Genomic DNA, 18,399 nt, shown 5'->3' on the forward strand with positions numbered 1-18,399 from the left:
AAGTTATTATAGACCAAACTATTAGTAAATTACATATAATTGAAAATGATCGCCAGATTAATCAGTTATGAAAATAATTTGTTGCAGCCATGCTTGATATACTAAGTAATGAGTAAGTATGTGTATATGTCTGTGTTTGTATTGTGTTTATGTTTTTGTATATATACTGTGTGGTTAACTTTTGTGTCTGTATATACATATATGCTGCAGGACCCCCTTGAAAATGAGATGATACATCTCAAGGGGTTATCCTGAAATAAATTCTTCTTCTTCTTTGTATGTAAGTCTATACCGTCCATGTTAAATTTGTTTAATCTATGTAACCAGATCTTTTCAAATTAGATTAAAGATTTTTCCACCCATGTTGTGCTCCGTTGTCATTTAGATGACAAACTTTTTCTTAGTTTGTTATTTGATTCTTTCTTTTTTCTTTTAGTATAGGATATTCCAAGCCCAATACTAATTGTTTCTCTTATTAATATTGACAACAAAAGTGAAGAGCACTGTTCAAGAGTAGAGCTGATAAATCAATTAATCAGTCAGTCAGTCAATCAATCAGATTAAAAATTAATCTGCAACTATCTTATAAATTGATAATCGTCACTTTCAAGCAAAAATGCCTTTGATTATTATGCTTGTCTTGAGCTTACATCATAGCAAGGACAAACAATGTTGGGTTGGACTGTTTGTCGGACAAAACAAGACATTGGATGGATTCACTCTGGGCTCTAGGATATTATTGTGTTTTTCATTGTTTTGTTTTTTATTGACCATCAGTCTTTTAACGATTAATTGATTAATCATGAAAATATTCGACAGATGAATATATAATAGAAATAATTGTTATTTGTAGCCCTATTCAAGAGCAATATATTTTGTGAGCTTTTGTAACTAACAGTAGTTACACCAAAATAGAGAAATAGATTAAATATAAATGAAATATAAGTTGAATGTAAATATAAAATACAACACATTTCACTGTTTGAAGAAGACTGTGATATGCAGACAAAAGCTCGAAAAGCTAGTAAGTGAGTCATCCTATACTACAGTCTGGACCTAATTTCGGACAAAGCGATCTATTTTGACATTTTAATTTTAACTTGATAGCAATCTTAAAAAGTTGATTTCAGCACCTGGTTTGAGCAACTTGTGTTAAGGAATAAATAAACAAAAATATATCAGGGTGAAAGTATGACAAAAATGTGTTTTGCTTTTAAAACCAAAAATAGCTGCCACTTTTAGCTTTTATCTGTGCCTTTAATACGCTACTTAAAACACAAAATAATTTTGACTTTAGTTTATCACCAAACACTGAAAAATGGGGTCCTTTGAGTGAAACTACTCAACACTGGTGACCTCTTCCTCAGGTGTGGACGGCTCTGTTGAACTACGGTTACGTGGGCTGTATCAGAGACCTGTTTGTGGACGGGCAGAGCAAAGACATCCGGAGGCTGGCCGAGGCCCAGAGGGCTGTGGGGGTGAAGCCCTCATGCTCCAGAGAGCCCCCCAAACAGTGCCTATCCAACCCCTGCCAGCACAACGGCATCTGCAGGGAGGGTTGGAATCGCTACGTCTGCGACTGCTCTGGGACAGGATACCTTGGACGCTCCTGTGAGAGAGGTGAGAATGACGTGATAGGAGGTCAGAGAGGTCAGAGACGAGGATGAGAATAACACTTCAACTGGACTTTTGGCAGGCTGTATAGCCATTGGCATGAATGCTAAAGTCACATTTTCTCAAAAGAGATGAGTAAGCTGGCTAATTACTTTCACTAAACAGCAAAATATTGTGAAAGATTAGTAATATGTCATGATTCAGAATACAGTCATAGTGACAGCTTTGTCATTTGCTTGAGGGATGGGTGACAGAAGACAGATGGTATGGGGTGGTCTGAAATTTTAAAGTCAGAAATAACTCCATCAAATGGAAATATAATATGATCAGTATTGGGTAATAAAATTTGTATTCATTATACCTTTAAGTTACGCTTTTTTTCCTTTAAAAGGCCCAACTAACAGTGTATATCAGTTTAATAGTACTTACGCTGAAAATGTACCCTTATAAAGATTTATAGCAAAATAAACTATTCAAATAAAAAGGCTTCCAAATTGAGTTAAGGTAAGTGTACCCTCCACTACGTCCCTGGTCATGGAGAATAAGAGGGTTAAAGTGAAAAGAGGATGGCAGGTAGAAAGGAGGTACTGTAGAGAAACGCCAAGATAGAAAATAAGGGTAAGGAAAAATAATCTTCAACAATGAAAAATAATAGTGCAGCTTTTATGTCTTTGGCTGTTTTTTATTCAAAAACACACATTTTCTGTGTGAAAGTGAGAGTAGTAAGATGGAGGCAGTAAAGAGGATCAAACAGGGGGGGAAAGAGAAGAGGTGGGGGGAAGCAGAGCTGCAGACAGGACTATTGGACTGCTATGGATGCAGAGACTGGGAATCGAAGGGAGAGGAAATGTGCAGAAAGCAAGGAGCAGGAGCTGTGACAGAGGAGGGTGGAACCACTAGGCTGGAACCGCCATATGACAGCAGGTGAGGAGATGAGGAGGAATGGGAGATGGGAGTAGAAAATCTGACAGAGAGAGAGTTATGAGAAAAGGTATGAATTCAGGACGAGAGAGAAATGGAAAGCAGGATAGACTGGCAGAGGGACTGATACAGGCCTGTTGAAAGAAGCGAGATGGAGTCAGACAAGGAGAAGAGAAGAAATGTTGTTTGTGCCACAACTGCTGACGCGTCTCAAGTGATGATTGTACTATCATCTAACAGGAGATATGGACACACACATACACACACGCACTTTCTGAAAGGTGTTGATATGAAAATGTTTTATTTCGGAGGACAAACATCCGCAGTGTATGTTTATCATAGCAATGCAGTCTCTTTCTCTTTTTCTCTCTCTCCCTTAGCTCTGTCTTCCTTTGCTATATATCTTTCTTCATCCCTCTCTGTGTGCATTGAGGGGTCACTAACTGGTGGTTCAGTGGATTAAAGGAAGCACAGATGGAGAAGCAGATGGAGAGAGTGATTGGCCATGTTTACGCCTTCTACCTGCGGTTTCTCCCTCCCTTTTTTTCTTCACTCATTCTCTCACTCGGTCCTTTGTTCCCCCTCTCTCTTCCTTAATGAACAAAGATGGTCGCCACGCTCCGGCTCCAAGATGAATTTTTATTTTATAAAGACACAAACACATATTTCTAGCATATTCAGTTCTTTCCTCCTGCTCGCTTGCTGCTGTTCACACTGGTATGTTCCATATTTTTCTTGCTGTCCAGCTTCCTCTACGGAAACCCATTCCTGCCAGGAAAGGAAAAAAATGTTAAAATGTTAGGAATTATAAAAATTTTGTCTTAATGCATCAATGGGTAAAAGGTTGAATCTCAATTTTTCAATACGAAAGAGCAAATTCAGTACTCTTGGAACCAAATTTTTCAAAAAAATGTAATCTTGTATAGTTATAGATGTCCCTAACTAATTTCTATGTCAATCTACAGTTGACCTTTTATAACTAAAGGTTATATTGCTCTCAAACAATTCATGTTTTTTGATGATTGAAAAAATAAAAATACCCACAATGAGGTAAAATATGAGAAAGAAAGTCAAAATGACAAGATTCTAAGTCAGTAATATTGAATAGTCAGGCAAAATGATGACTTAATAAGTCCAAATGAACGAATGAGAAGAAGTCAGAAATATCTTTTTAAGTAAACATGATGCAAACTCAAAATATGAGAAACCGTGTCACAATTACAAGATGAAATGTGAAAATGAGAAATGAAGTCAGAATGTAAGAATGTTGACTTTGTAGATTCTAAGTCAGTTTTTTAAAAAGATAATAACACTTCAAGATGTGCGGCTGGCCTTTCCAAATTTCCAGCATGAACTCCCATCAGTTGTCAAAGCTATCTCTGATCTGACAGCATAAGTCTGGCGATATTCAATATTTTTCTTTTTGTCAACAAATCCCATGAAACCAACAATAAATTGATCCTTCTATTGTCTGTGTAGCCAAAGCCTGACACGAACATATACGCTGTCGTTTATTTTGAGTCACAGTTAAAACCCTTCTACTGCCATAAATACTCATTGATGCACTATTCACTCCTGTTTGAGTGCCCAGCTGTTTCAGGACATTACTGAGACCCTTTTTTTTAAAATGAACCTGTATATTTGTGACCCATTTTAAAGATTTATGTCTCCAGTAGAAAGCAGCGGGCTTGGGGCTGAGTGCTTCAGACCTGACTAACACATGGTTGATTTCATTCTTTTCATGGGGCCATTGACAACAACAACAATATAGAATATAGCCAGACTTATCCTTTAACTACATATTCTGTTTGAATGGTGCATCTGGTGTGTGCCACAGGCGTCAAATGATGTGACGGTATGCGACAAGGCCGGTGTACATTGCAAATTGTTCATTTCCTGGCATAAATGGGCTTCCATACTTCTTTCTCAGCAACCCTCCCTCCTCAATTTGCCTGGTAGTGAGTCAGGTGCCGTGGTGAGGAAAATTTAGTCAGCTGTCTCCCTTATCAGAAATGTGTGCGCATGTGTGTGTGTGTGTGTGTGTGTGTGTGTGTGTGTGTGTGTGTGTGGTGGTGTGTGTGTGTGTGTGTGTGTTCGAGTGTGCTTGGGCAGTGGTGTGTGTGTGTGTGTGTGGCTGTTAGTTATGTTATCTGTGATATAACAGGCCAACCACCTCCTTTTTCCCTGAGTTAATGAGGGTTCATTTGCATTTTAGCCAAGAGCTTCTCTCCCTTTTCCCTCTCCTTTCTCTCTGTCTTGCTCTGCCCCTATTTTCTCTCCCCCTGCTCTCACTTTACTAAACCCTCCTCTGTTCACACTTAAATTCACTCACTTATTCTGACATGCACGCACACATACACACACTATCTCTCTCTTTCCCTCCTTCTCAGCTCATCAGTATTCATGAGGCCTCCCTCTCTTCCTGTTCTCTTGTTTTTGCCTTGGCTCCAACCGTCTCCCACGGAAACAGGGAGAGCGAAAGGAAGAGAAAGCGAAGGAGGAATGGAGTGGAGAGATATAAGAAGAAGGAAGAAACAGAGAGATAAAGGCACAGAGACATGGAGAGTGTGTTTAGCTGTGTATGTAATTGGCCAATAAAAAACAGGGTCCTCGGAGGTAAACAGTTTAGCGGTTGGGGATTGGCCCCAGCAGGTAGCACGGAGAGAAGATTATGAATATGTAAATGAGTATGCAAAAGACATTAAAGCGGGATCACCTGAGCTTGTTACATTATGACTCCAGGGTCTGGGATGTCAGCAACTGTGGCTAACACACTCACCGCCTTGCATTCTGATTTAACCGGATAATAGGGCCAGCCAACCAGCTGCGGCTATTTTTAAATCCTCTTTTGTGAGGGAGTGATGATGAATTAAGGGTGGAAAGTGATGGGGTAGTTTTGTAGGAAGCAGGTTTTTGAGTCTCAATATGACGTGGCAAGGGAGTGTAGCCACGCTGCAACATACTTTGTCATGTTTAAATCTGATTCACTCAGTGGCAAATTGCCTTTGTCTCTTCCCACCTCGTGTGTTTTCTCCTTGTCAATCTTGTCTGTGTCATTTTTTATTGTCTTTTTTTGTGTTTTCACCAACCTCACTCTCCTCCACCATCATCTCTGTCTTTCCCCCGCCTGTCTTTCATGTCTGCCCTCCCTCTCTCTCATTCACTCCTTGTCTTTCTCTCTCTCTCTCTGTGTCTTGTACAGATGCGACTATCCTGTCGTACGACGGCAGTAAGTTTATGAAGGTGCAGTTGCCTGTGGCGATGCACACCGAGGCAGAGGACGTCTCGCTACGCTTTCGCTCCCAGCGGGCCTATGGCGTTCTCATGGCAACCACATCCCGTAACTCCGCAGACACCCTTCGTCTGGAGCTGGATGGGGGCCGTGTCCGACTCACTGTCAACCTAGGTACACACATGCACACAAACATGTAGATTCTCAAATATTATTTTAATTACCTTTGGGGAATGCGGCTGATACTGGCCTGTTGGCTATTTCTTGCATAGGAATGTCATTAAATGTTGATTAATAATATAGTTTCTCTGGAATGTAAACTCTTCCTGATAATTCTTCTAGATAATTCTGCTGCTCCACTTTTAAACTCAATATATTTAAGACATAGGTTTCAGGTTTTGACAGATACTTTTTAGCATTTTGATTGACTTCATTGTGCAAATACAGTCTATCTTTGAACACACACATAGACATACACAATTGAAGGGCATTTTTGTGTTGAACAGAGGGTCAAGCCTCAAGCTGCATTCTCTGCTCACTCCCAGTGGACCTGTGCATCCCCAACACCTTTAGAAATCAACATAAAGGCTCAGAAACTGTACAAACACACACAAATAGTATACTCCACACATAACCGCAAGAAAAGCACATCCCTTTATTTTTTTGTACATTTGTCCTCAGTTCGACTGCTAAACACATTTCCATCCTCACTCCTTCACAGCCACACACTATGAAATGAATTCAAGTACACTCACATGCTAACACACACATAGACTAACAGAGGGGTGCATGTGTTGGTCTCTGGTTGTCTGCAGCCGCGTCTTTTCTGTGGTTGACGCCACACGACACACCAAGGCATCATGAGTAAAAAAATATATATATAATAATGTGTCTGAATCTTCCAACCATTTGCGGAGATTTGCGCACTGGATGGGCGACAAAAATTATGGGATGTGTGCGATGTCATCAGACAAACTGGCACACATGACCCATCTCAGTCTCCTGGTGCTTTTGATTGGTGACTGAAGCTGTCGCTCAGGCCAGAGCAGCCAATGAGCACACCACTCATGCTGGGACAGACCACTCTCCTTCTAACATCTCACTGTTAAATGTAAAGATCAACCAATCTTCATTCATATTTTATTTTTTATTGGCAAAAAAATCACAGATATTGCATTTTTGCTACACACTGTAGTAAGAAAATACACGGTCCAGCTTGAGGTCCTGTGACAAAGGAGAGTGTGTGTTTCTCAGCAGTGTGTGTGTGTGTGCATGTTTGTGCGTGCAGGGTGTGTCGATGTGTGCGTCCCCAGGGCGTGGAGAGTATGTGTATGTGTGCAGCATTAACCCTCTGCTCTGCTCTCCCTCCAGACTGTATCAGGATAAACTGTACAGCCAGTAAGTGATCCTCCATCTCACCTAACCCCTCCCCCTTCCTCTTCATCCTCAGTATGTGTGTGCGTATGTGTGCGGTAGTGTGTTTTTGTTAATGTGTCTGACTATATTTCACTTTCTTGTCAGTCCATCTAATCGTAATCCCTTATTCAACATATCTTTGTACTGTGTGTCTGTGTGCATATATGTGTGTATAAGTGTGTGCTGGACAGGGGCAGGGGAGGTGCACATATGCGTGTTACTCTCTGCATGTTCAGCTACACCACAGGAGTGGTGCGATTTTTGCTGAGGGCCAGGGTTTTTCCAGGTCGGCCATTTTATCAAAGAAGGATACACGGAAGAGGGGACGGTGGGGGTTGAACAGAGGAGAAAAAAAGAAAGAGAAGAAGAAGAAGGACAAAATCTCAGGTGTTCAGGCAAAATTAGGTGTTTTGGGAAGTGTGCACTAAAGAGGGAAAGAGTGGTAATTAGTGGATGAATGCAACTCAGAGCTGCAGGGTAATTACTTCTCCTTCATGCCGGGACAAAAGACATGTTATCCCCCTGGTTTCTCTCTGTCGCACCTTCATCCCGGTGTCTGTCTGGTTGCTTTCTTTGTTTGCTTGGCAGTGTTTTCCTGTGTGAGAGTGAATGTGTGTGTTCATGCTCTCGTGGTTGGAGCTGAATCCCTGATGAAGTTTAATTCCCTCACGTGGAGTTTCTCTCTGTCACGACCACAGAGAAAGTGAGAGAGAAAGAGGGAGACGAATGCTCTGTGATGGCAAAGAGGTGGTGAAATGGACGACTGCAGTTGCCATAGAAACCCTACTAGCCACACAGCACTGTTGCTATCCCGCATGTCTGTCGGACAATTTTAGACCAGTTGTCTCAATGAACATTTCAGTAGGCAGCCACTTTCCTGGCACACCGTGTGCATACAATAAATTATACATCTTATATTGGAGGGGGAAGAAAAAAATGTATTTAACAGCCAGGCGCTACTGAAATAGTCCACTCAGCAGTCAAATAAAAGCCTCGGCATGGGAGAGATTGAGGCTTATCCGGCAGAAAAGCCATTTGTTTTTTGGAGCTAATGAAATATGAAATGCTTTTTGTCATTTTGTTTTCATTATCCTGCTCTTATAATGTCCAATAGCTTATGTTATTTGATTTAAATTGTATTTCCATCGCAACAAACCATTCCTTTTTGTCTTTCTGTTTGAATTGTCTTGCCTCATTGTCTTTCTTTTAACAGTACAGAGCACAAAGTGTCTGCTGACCGCCACAGTGATCGCTAGTAGTTCAACATTAAACCAAGCTCACCATGCTGCTGAACGCACTATTAGCAGTGACCCAAAATAGGTGTTTGTGCATGTGTGTGTGTGACTCGGTCTGTTGGTGTGTATTTGTGCCTCTCCCTGTTCCCAGGTTGACACAGATCACTGCCTCACTCTCACATCACTCTGCACATTCTTTGAGTATTTGGTTACACATGAAAAAAAACACACACTCATGAACTCACACATACATACACATATTCTCTCCTTCACTCAGTGTTAGGCAGTGATCCATGGTAACAGGATGAGATGCTCATGCCCAGAGCACAGCTGAGTCTCCTCAGGGGAACCCTGTGTCCTCTCTGAACACACAACACACTCTTTTAGCTTTGCAAATACACACACGCTTTTCACGCTGCCATGTTCATTTTGATTGACTTCTCATTTTTGTTTCATTATGTTTGTGTGTCAGCATGCCTGTATGTCTGTCCCACTACCTCTGTACCTGTGTGTGTGTGTGTGTGTGTGTGTGTCTGTGTGTGCCTGTGTGTGCCTGCATGCCTCCATGAGTGATGTAGGCATAGTTGACATTTTCAACAGCAGAATCCGTTCGGGTCGGTTTACTTCTCACCTCCCCCATCATTACTTCCTATAGGTCACTGTAAGCAGACTCGCTCACACTCCTCAAACCAACAGGGCTTGGAGGAAGAAGGGAAGTGTGTGTATGTGTGTTGGGGGATGGTGGGTGTTTTGTTCAAGGTTGGTGGGGTGCTTTAAGTGAGTAGAAGAAAGGGGACACTGAGGTTTTGGGAACTGTCTGTCTGTCAAATGTGTGCAGTCAACTATGTGAAGATGTGAGCTGGTAGATGTGCAGAGACAGAGACATCATGAGAGGACAGCTCAGCTTCTTTCATTCTGCTGCACATCAGCACCTTGGACAGCTCTCTGACGTTCCACTGTGTGTCTAGTGCCACCATGAGGCAAACTGCAGTATTGCGCTCTTATGGGAAAAGTAAAATAAAGATCCTGCATGTAGACACAGGATATATGTTATATGTGGGGGCGAGAGGGTTGTGGGGCAGTTTAGGTGTCAAGGGGGGTGCAAATGTGCCATCTGTGCATGTGTGGGTAGTGGGTGGTCATCATGGCGGTGTGATCTGTCCACAGATGGATTGTCTCAGCGTGGGCCTGTTGTGACTCACAGTCTCCATCTTAGGCACCCATGGCATTCATTTATGTTAATTTTTCTGTCTGTCTGTGTCACATCATCTGTCTCGCTGCAAAGAGACTTGTCTGTCTATCTGTGGAGCGAGTGTGTTGACACGAAGGTGTCTCCCCAGGATATGTATGGTTCCTCCTTCCCTCTGCTATTTCCCTCCATTAAACCCCCTTCAATTTTAATTCAACCTGCCTGGCTTCTTCCTCTTCTTCTTCTTCTTCTTCTTCTTATCTTTTCTGTCTCTGTCTCTGGATCTCCTCTGTTTCTTTCTATCTTTCTCTCTCCACATCTCTGTGCATTATGTTAATGGTGCTCTGGGCTATGTGTAGGTAAAGGCCCAGAGACCATCTTTGCGGGGTCGGGCCTCAATGATAATGAGTGGCACACAGTGAGGGTAGTCCGGCGTGGCAAGAGCCTGAAACTCACCGTGGATGACCTGCAGCCTGTTGAAGGTAACCATAGCGGCACTACTTTTAGTTTTTCACCATAAAATCACTCTAACTCTAGACCCAGATCCTGTGTGTAGACATCTGCTTGTGTTCTGTGTGAAAATGTTATATATCATAATACAATTTTGTTTATTGAATTCTATAAGACCAATTAGATTATTTTTTGTATTCTCTATGCGTATGTGAAATTAATAATTCGGGATTATGATTGTGATCACAACTGTACACCACTATATTTGTAATTACATTAGTTATGATATTAGTTTTAGTACATAACAGTTCCACTTGAAAGTCAACTTTCTGTAGCCCTCACCTCTGAAGTTTACCCCCGCCACCAGGTCAGATGGCGGGCGACCACACCCAGTTGGAGTTCCACAATGTGGAGACGGGTATTGTGACGGAGAAGCGCTTCATGCCTGCCGTGCCCTCCAATTTCATTGGCCACCTTCAGGGCCTGACGCTGAACGGCATGCCGTACATTGACCTGTGCAAGAACGGCGACATCGACTACTGTGAGCTCAATGCTGTTATCGGCTATAAGAGCATCGTGGCTGACCCTGTCACATTCCGCTCACGCTCCAGTTTCGTCACGCTGCCCACACTTCAAGCCTACTACTCCATGCATCTCTTCATGCAATTCAAGACAACGTCCCCCGATGGCCTTATTCTCTTCAACCGGGGAGATGGCAATGACTTCATAGTGGTAGAGCTGGTTAAAGGGTGAGCAGGACAAGCACAGTGTGAGGTTTTTACATGGGTCACTGCAATGTCTCCACATTACATTTAAAATAGCAAATGTAGAACCAAATTGTACATTAATTCATATGCAGTTTAAATATGTGTTTATGGCAATATCTGTCTTAAAGAAATGCATGTTCACTTTTGCCATTTGTACTAGGATTTACAGATAACATTGTCCTTGCTGAACATAGAGGAAATTCTTGAGTGTAAGGCTAAAATATTAAATGTGAAAAATGCAAAAAGTGAAAAAAGTTGAACAGCTCTTTTTCTATATTAGATTTCTACAAAACGGATTATAATGCTCTTAAGTGTCTCCTTATTTTTGTTAAATCCCTCCTCTCTCCTGTCCTTGTTTCCTTTCTAGCTACCTACACTACATCTCTGATCTGGGCAATGGAGCACACCTGATCAAGGGCAACTCTAACAGTCCCCTAAATGACAACCACTGGCACAATGTGCACATATCACGAGACACGAACAATCTTCATACAGTCAAGATTGACACCAAAGTCACCACTCAGACCACCATGGGCGCCAAGAACCTCGACCTAAAGGGTATGCACAAAAAGGATCTTAACGAGAGTTAGCTGAGAAGATTGCTACATGTCCGTATAATAAATACAATTTTAGAATTATAGTTGAATCATTAAACAGTCCCTCCAGGATTTCTGGGTCTTAACCCTAACCATGCATATTTAGTGCTTGCAGTTGACCAGGATGCAGAAACCTTTATCACAGTGATTTGTCTCGTCTGACGTCCTCCATGCCTTTCTACCGCTCTCCGCGTATGTTTTGCGGTGGAAAAGTGTTTGTCAGTAGACGATTTCCTTTTATGTTTTACCACAATACTGCACATTTTGCAAAACAGTTTACCCCCGCTTTGGTAAAGAAGATATGTTTTTTTTGTTGGCAAATGTGAGACGGTATCACACATGTCTGCTGCGTCTTGTAAACAAGGAGGTGACAAGCTGATGTATAACAACGTTTTGCGGGAAACAGCAAGGTCAAATTTGTAGAAAAGTTGTGGAGATCGGTAAAAATTGCAAGTTGCGCTTAATTCACAGGGATTTGTTGAATTTGTGTTAAGAGTTGCGATTGCGACATCGCAAAATCCTGGAAGGACTGCCTAAGCTAACTCTGTCTCCTGGCGGTAGCTTCATATTTACCATACAGATATTAATAGACAACAATCCAATTATTTGTTTGTAATTCATGAAAAAGAAAGCCAAATATTCACTGGTTACAGCTTTAAAAATGATAAAATCTGCAACTTTTATATGGGTTTTTGGTCGGACAAAACAACCTATTTTATAGCCTTTTTAAACAACAAACAATCAATTAACTGAAATAATGGCCCAACCAATCAATAATGAAAATAATTACTTGCAGCCCTGATACTGATACAGTTCATCATTGTGTTTGGTTAATGAAGCTGCCATTCATTGTGTTCCTCCTCATCAGGTGATCTGTACATTGGGGGCATCTCCAAAGAGATGTACAGAGAACTGCCCAAGCTGGTCCACTCCCGCGAGGGATTTCAGGGTTGCCTAGCAACAGTTGATCTAAATGGCCGGCTCCCTGACCTTTTGGCTGATGCCTTGGCAACCGTGGGACAAGTAGAGAGAGGCTGTGAAGGTGAGGTGCAGACACACAGAAACCAGCAGCAGATCTGTCCTGGTTACATGTCCCTACTACTTTTTCTTTCAGTTTCCATTTAACTCATGCTCTCTGTTATGAGGATAACCCACTAACCCAGCTTTTGGCGTATTAGATGTAAATTTGACTCTCTTTCTTCTCATCTCCTCCTCAGTCTCTCTGCACACTGTGTTTTCTCTCTCTGTTCCACTCTTTCAGTAGTTCACAGGCATCTGTGTGCATTGACTAACCATCTAACTTAATTTGCTTGTTTGCTTTTTTGTTTGGCTGACAAAAGTTACATTGATGAAAGCTGACTTGCAAGGTATATCGCTTTGTGTGAGCATTTGAGACACGTGTGTGAGGGAGGGAAAATATGTGTGCGAGTGCGCGCGTGTGTGTGCGCGTGTGTGTATGCGTGTGTTGAAACTACCCAGTGGTGTCCAGTGTTGTGTGGATCCCAGTGATCCAGAGTCAAAGGTCAGAGGTGACCTGTCCTCTCCTAGCCACCATAGTGACTTCATCACAGTAGTGACATCACCACCGCTTGACTTGAGTTGACCACAGCTCCACCACCCGGGTTGCCTAGCAGCATGCTCTCTAACCCCTCCTACTGATTCCCAGCCTAAACTTCAATACTCCATTTGTGAATCATTCCACACCCTTTCCTCCTCGCCTCAAGTTAAAAGTGCAATGAGGGAGAACTAAGAGCTTTGACATTCTCCTCCTGCGTGGTTTTAGCACGAGGCAGGGAGTGAATGGTGACAGACTGCTGAAGAAAGAGTATTGAGATGAAGGCCTTTAAACATAACTCTGCCCTCTTATGTTTAACTCCTCCTCCTGCCCTTGCCCCGCTCATCTAGCCTCACCACCTGCATGCTCTCCACATTTGGCTCTTTCCGCCTAGTAACAGAAATTCCAGTTTAGTTTCAGCCTTTCAACCCTCTTCTGTTGGGGTAAAGCTAAAGAATGGGAGCCAATCCACAATATCGTAGCACCACAATTTTGTTCGACTAATACTACTAATAATAACACTATTGCAGCACAATAGTCTACCCGACCATTTCAAAATACAAAATGTTTCAATGAAATGAAGTCTAAAAATAACCATACTGTACTGGCAAACTGTTGTGAACACACTGGGCTCCAGACAAAATCAAAAAAGTGTGTGCGTTTATCTTCTCCTAACTTTTGCACCCTCCCACCCCACCACATCTCTCACTGCAGGTCCCAGCACGACATGTCAAGAAGACTCCTGCTCAAATCAGGGTGTTTGTTTGCAGCAGTGGGAGGGCTTCACCTGTGACTGCAGCATGACTTCGTATGCTGGGCCACTGTGCAATGATGGTGAGTCTTTGCTTTAGATTTTCTCTCTCAGACCTAGGTAGATTATTAACATTTCAGTTTTTCATGGTGTATATAGTATAGGATGAGCTCATTTCAATATTTAAATCCCAAAAATATAAGTAAAGTCTATTATAACAGTTTGTGTGTACCCTGAATACTCAGTAGATTAGTTTGGGTATGTAGATCATAGAGCATCAGGGTTAAACATGTCTTTCTAGAGGCTATGTGTACAAATGTACTTTGTCCTATACTCTGTCAAACCTCATTCATCACCTTAAATTTCTCTAAACCCTAGAAAACACACCCAGTCTAACTTTAACCCTGATGTGGGACTACAGGTCCACAACTGATGCACGTGGGTGATTTGGTTTCACTGAACCACTTGAATGAATGAATGAATTTAAGCATTTTTGTGTGCATTTTATCAGAGCTACCACGGGAGGGCACTGTCATCTGTTGATTTTGAGATGGCAAGAACACTACCAGCTCAATGTCTAGTTTGGTTATTCTAATTGGGTCTCTCTCTGTAACATGTTATGATGTCCTCTTTACATTTCTATCTTTTGACACTAAATTATCCTCAGCAACCTTACAAGCAAGATACTTGATGATTATTTAGTCATCTTACAGTGAGTCAAACTGTTCTATGCTGTTATTTGTATGACTCAGTTATTGCAGTCAGCCCCCTGCATAATGTTGAGAGGTAGAAAATACAGATTTTGTTTTGAGCCAGCATTGTTTTTCAATATGCCCCTTGTGTATTTTAACATTTAGCAAAAAATAAATAAAAATAGGCCTAGGTGACATCTACAGTACAGAACCTCTGATGATGGATAATACTGTTTATAGACATATAGACATTCTTGCAATTACATTTTTTTTATCTGTGTGGGCCAGCTGGGACCACTTATATCTTTGGCCGTGATGGAGGCGTGGTGGTTTACACGTGGCCCCCTAATGAACGTCCCAGCACCAGGGCAGACCGGCTTGCCCTTGGGTTCAGCACCCAACAGAAACACGCCATTCTGCTTCGGGTGGACAGCGCATCTGGCCTGGGAGACTACCTTCAGCTGCAGATAGTAAGTACACACCCTTACACTCAAACACTAGGGCAGATTTTTCATACTTATGAACCATTTAGGTTATTTTACATACTGCTTTTTCTTGAGGAATTAATTTGTTTTACTCGGGTTGCCAAGCTTTTTAAATTGTGGGCCATATACAGAAAAATATAAAAAGTCAATCGGCAAATTTTTATAATTTTCGGCATTCAGTTGCATTTTCCGTCTTTTCAAATGTTTTCATCGATAAGCATCATCGGCAATGCCTCTTGTGCAAACTAAGAATTGCAAAGACAGGTTATGCAATGTACATGAAATTAATAAGAAATAAACTCAAGCCATATTCTAGTTTAATTAAATAACAAGAATTAAATTGACCCTTGACCTATAGTTTGGCCACCCCTAATTTAACTCATATACTGACACATGCTTCATTTATTTATTTTATTTAACCTTTAGTTTCATGAAATTCATTGGGGCTGTCCCAATAAATACAGTGCATTCAAGTGCCATCAGAAGAAAAGTCCCGTGTCTGAATAAATGCTAGTACACTGAACGGACACTTGATGCGCACTTTCCTTGATAACACTTCAGAGTGAGCGGTATCCCACAGGTCTCCACAGTGTAACACCGGTCATTATACATTAGGCCTAGATACTTCCCTTTCTTGATTTGATTGTTTGTCATCTAATACTCTATGGTGGATCCTACTATTTTGTTCATTATTTGGATATGTATTTGTAATTGTGAAAGTGACAAGATTGCCTTATTAACCAATTATTGGCCTAAACAACATCACACAAGTAGGCTAAACACTTCACCACTTTCATGCCATGGGTATTTGAACAGAGCCATGGTTGTCTTTACACAAGGGACCTGGCCTTAAATGGAAGCATAAAGAAGTTAAGGGTACTCCTCTGATATAGCATTGCACCCCTATAAAACAAAGAACTTACAATGGACAGGTTTTTTTAAACAAAAGCACTGTCAAAATCGATACAGCAAAAACAGACATATTGTTTTTTTTATTTCATGCATTCTTCTTCTTAGTCAAAATACAGGGCCTACATTACCCACAATGCAACTCAATTGTCTCAGATATTTCAGTCTGAGAGTCAGGTGTGTTATGCTAGTAGCGGCTAACATAGCCTCAAGCCACCAGCCTCAAGCAGATATAAGGAGTAGGCTACAGAGGTCTGGTAAGCTCACTTATTTTTAACTCCACACCTCCAGATTTCTTTCATTTTTAAAACTGTAGGCCATAGCCCCAACCAACTTGACAAAGTGACATCGCTTGGGGCAATTTTGAGCGCAGCTCCTTGTGGAGCCACAAAAGGCTTTATATAACTTTTTTCATATATGAAACCTACCTTTAACCCAGGCAGTCACATGGCAACACACATCTTAGGCATTAGGCACAGTAAACTTGGACATGAAAAACATGAAAGAAATCCTTGCCTTTTTGAAAAAATTACATTCCTCATAACGCATTTTCATATATCTCCTCCTCCTTAGGACAAAGGCAACATTAGAGTAGTGTTTAATGTTGGCACTGATGACATCAACATCGAGGAGAGCTCCAAGTTTGTCAACGATGGGAAGTACCACATAATTCGATTCACCCGCAGCGGAGGCAATGCAACCCTCCAACTGGACGACCTGCCGGTCATAGAGCGCTATCCCTCAGGTAGGCCCTGTCCCGTCCACATAAGCCCAACCCACCAACCCACCACAGCACTGCCTGTCCTGGGACAGAGCTAACCCCACCTTAGTCCAAATCAACCCACGTCCTGATTGATGAATCAGTGTTTCTATCAATGTTTATATTCAAACACTGAGGTTTAGAAATATAATTACTGTGTTATTGTTATTGTGTTTGAAATGAAATATGTGTGATCTGATATGAAATATGACTTTTTAAACCATAAAATGAGATAGTTATTACAATAGCTTGTATATTAGTCAGCTATGTCATGTTAGACCTGTTAAATAGTGTTAAAGGTAATTTATGAAAATATTCAATTCAGGTGTCAGTTGTTTTTCTCACCATAAAAGAAAATAATAACAGTTGGTGCATTTTTGGACAAACAATAATTTAAAAACATGTCATATGTTGAGTTAAATGTTTAACTAGAGAGAAAAAATAAGAAAAAGAAAAAAGTGTATTTTGTCTTTGTTTTTATATTTGTTGGTTTTTATATTTAAAGTGGTAATCTTAGATAGTCGTTAACACAATGAGGTCCAGGCTTTAGGTAGCGGATAGATAAAATGCTAAATGCTAGTTGTTGTGAGGTGTGTGTAAGGGTTCTTCCTGTATGTAACTCTAAACAGTCATATAGACAGTATGTGGCAGCTGTAACATTATTTCCCTGTGCTCTTGCAGATGTTAACCCCTGAAATGTCTCTTTAAATTAAACCCAATGAACAGAGAGTAAGAGTCCGCTCACTGGAAACATAGTGAATTCAGCTTCTCTTCTCTTAGCACATCAAGCCTACCTTAACGCAGTGACATGCTAACAATGAGCAGACCATTACTTTCTTTTCATTGCTGTTCTTTTTGTATCCAGCTCCTGTACCACGTTTGGATGTGCGTAATTACTACTGTGTTTTCATCTCTAAATTAAAGGCAACATTGATAACGAGCGCCTGGCCATCGCCAGACAGCGAATCCCCTATCGGCTCGGTCGAGTAGTTGACGAATGGCTACTCGACAAAGGTAAAAACCCTGATTAAAATTCCTTAAAACTTTGAGCTTAAAAAATACAATTTGAAGACAGATGAGTATACTTTATTGTGCACCATCAACTAACATCTAAAAATCTAAATCCATAACTAAGTATTTAAAAGTTGGGCAGCTGTAGTGTGTAATACTGTGTAAACTGTAGTGCCTGTGAACATATCTTGTTAGTGTGTATCTGATAATATCAGGTTAAAGGGACGATGGAGAGATTTAAATGTGAATAAATGAGAAAATAGAAAAGAAGTACTGATAAAAGATGCTTTTTTAAGACTGGTAAATAAGTTTTTGTTTATTATCAAATTGTAAACAATAAAGCATTTACTAAAGATCATATGTTGTAAAACAATTTTGTAATCCAATTAAAGTAAATGCAAAGTATTGTGACATGTAAGAATTATGTAAATTTGAAATCACTAATAGAGCAATGCTTTTTGAAAAAATGTAAAAGTTTTCCTCCTAAACTTCAGCAGAGCTCCTTAAATTAGCCTCTAGTCCCTTTAACAGTGAGCAGTGCTAGAGCTTATAACCTGTGCATGCTTGATAGGGCTGTTACAACAGTTCTATAGGTCTCTGTCTCTCTGTCTGCCTGTCTGTTGCTCCTTCAAATACAATGTCGTGCCGCACAGCCATCACCATAGCAACCATCTGTCAGGCCTGTCTTCTCAGGGCCCTCTGACTCTCTCATCTGCTGCCTCTTCCTCCTCCTTCTGTTCTTTGCCTCTTCATCCTCCTCCTCGACTTTTCAGACTCGTCACCCCCCCCCCCCCCCCCCCCCCCCCCCCCCCCCCC

At 41.2% G+C, this 18,399-nt stretch overlaps 1 protein-coding gene across 11 annotated transcripts in view; it reads left to right on the plus strand.

Moving 5' to 3' along the window:
• Positions 1-18,399, plus strand: part of nrxn1a (neurexin 1a) — a 56,237-nt gene that overhangs the window by 28,169 nt on the left and 9,669 nt on the right. For 5 of the 11 annotated variants that reach the window (XM_046068413.1, XM_046068414.1, XM_046068417.1 and 2 more), the window contains 11 exons: positions 1,368-1,620; positions 5,738-5,941; positions 7,139-7,165; positions 9,967-10,089; positions 10,425-10,806; positions 11,192-11,382; positions 12,289-12,462; positions 13,690-13,809; positions 14,707-14,888; positions 16,386-16,557; positions 17,497-17,586. In XM_046068413.1, coding sequence (XP_045924369.1) covers positions 1,368-1,620; positions 5,738-5,941; positions 7,139-7,165; positions 9,967-10,089; positions 10,425-10,806; positions 11,192-11,382; positions 12,289-12,462; positions 13,690-13,809; positions 14,707-14,888; positions 16,386-16,557; positions 17,497-17,586 — 1,918 coding nt within the window. Of the gene's footprint in view, positions 1-1,367; positions 1,621-5,737; positions 5,942-7,138; positions 7,166-9,966; positions 10,090-10,424; positions 10,807-11,191; positions 11,383-12,288; positions 12,463-13,689; positions 13,810-14,104; positions 14,165-14,706; positions 14,889-16,385; positions 16,558-17,496; positions 17,587-18,399 lie in introns of all 11 variants that reach the window. The other 6 variants (XM_046068415.1, XM_046068418.1, XM_046068419.1 and 3 more) reach the window with 3 other exon arrangements.

This window comes from Micropterus dolomieu, linkage group LG14 (assembly GCF_021292245.1).
Source record: "Micropterus dolomieu isolate WLL.071019.BEF.003 ecotype Adirondacks linkage group LG14, ASM2129224v1, whole genome shotgun sequence".
In the NCBI taxonomy this organism is placed as follows: Eukaryota; Metazoa; Chordata; class Actinopteri; order Centrarchiformes; family Centrarchidae; genus Micropterus; species Micropterus dolomieu.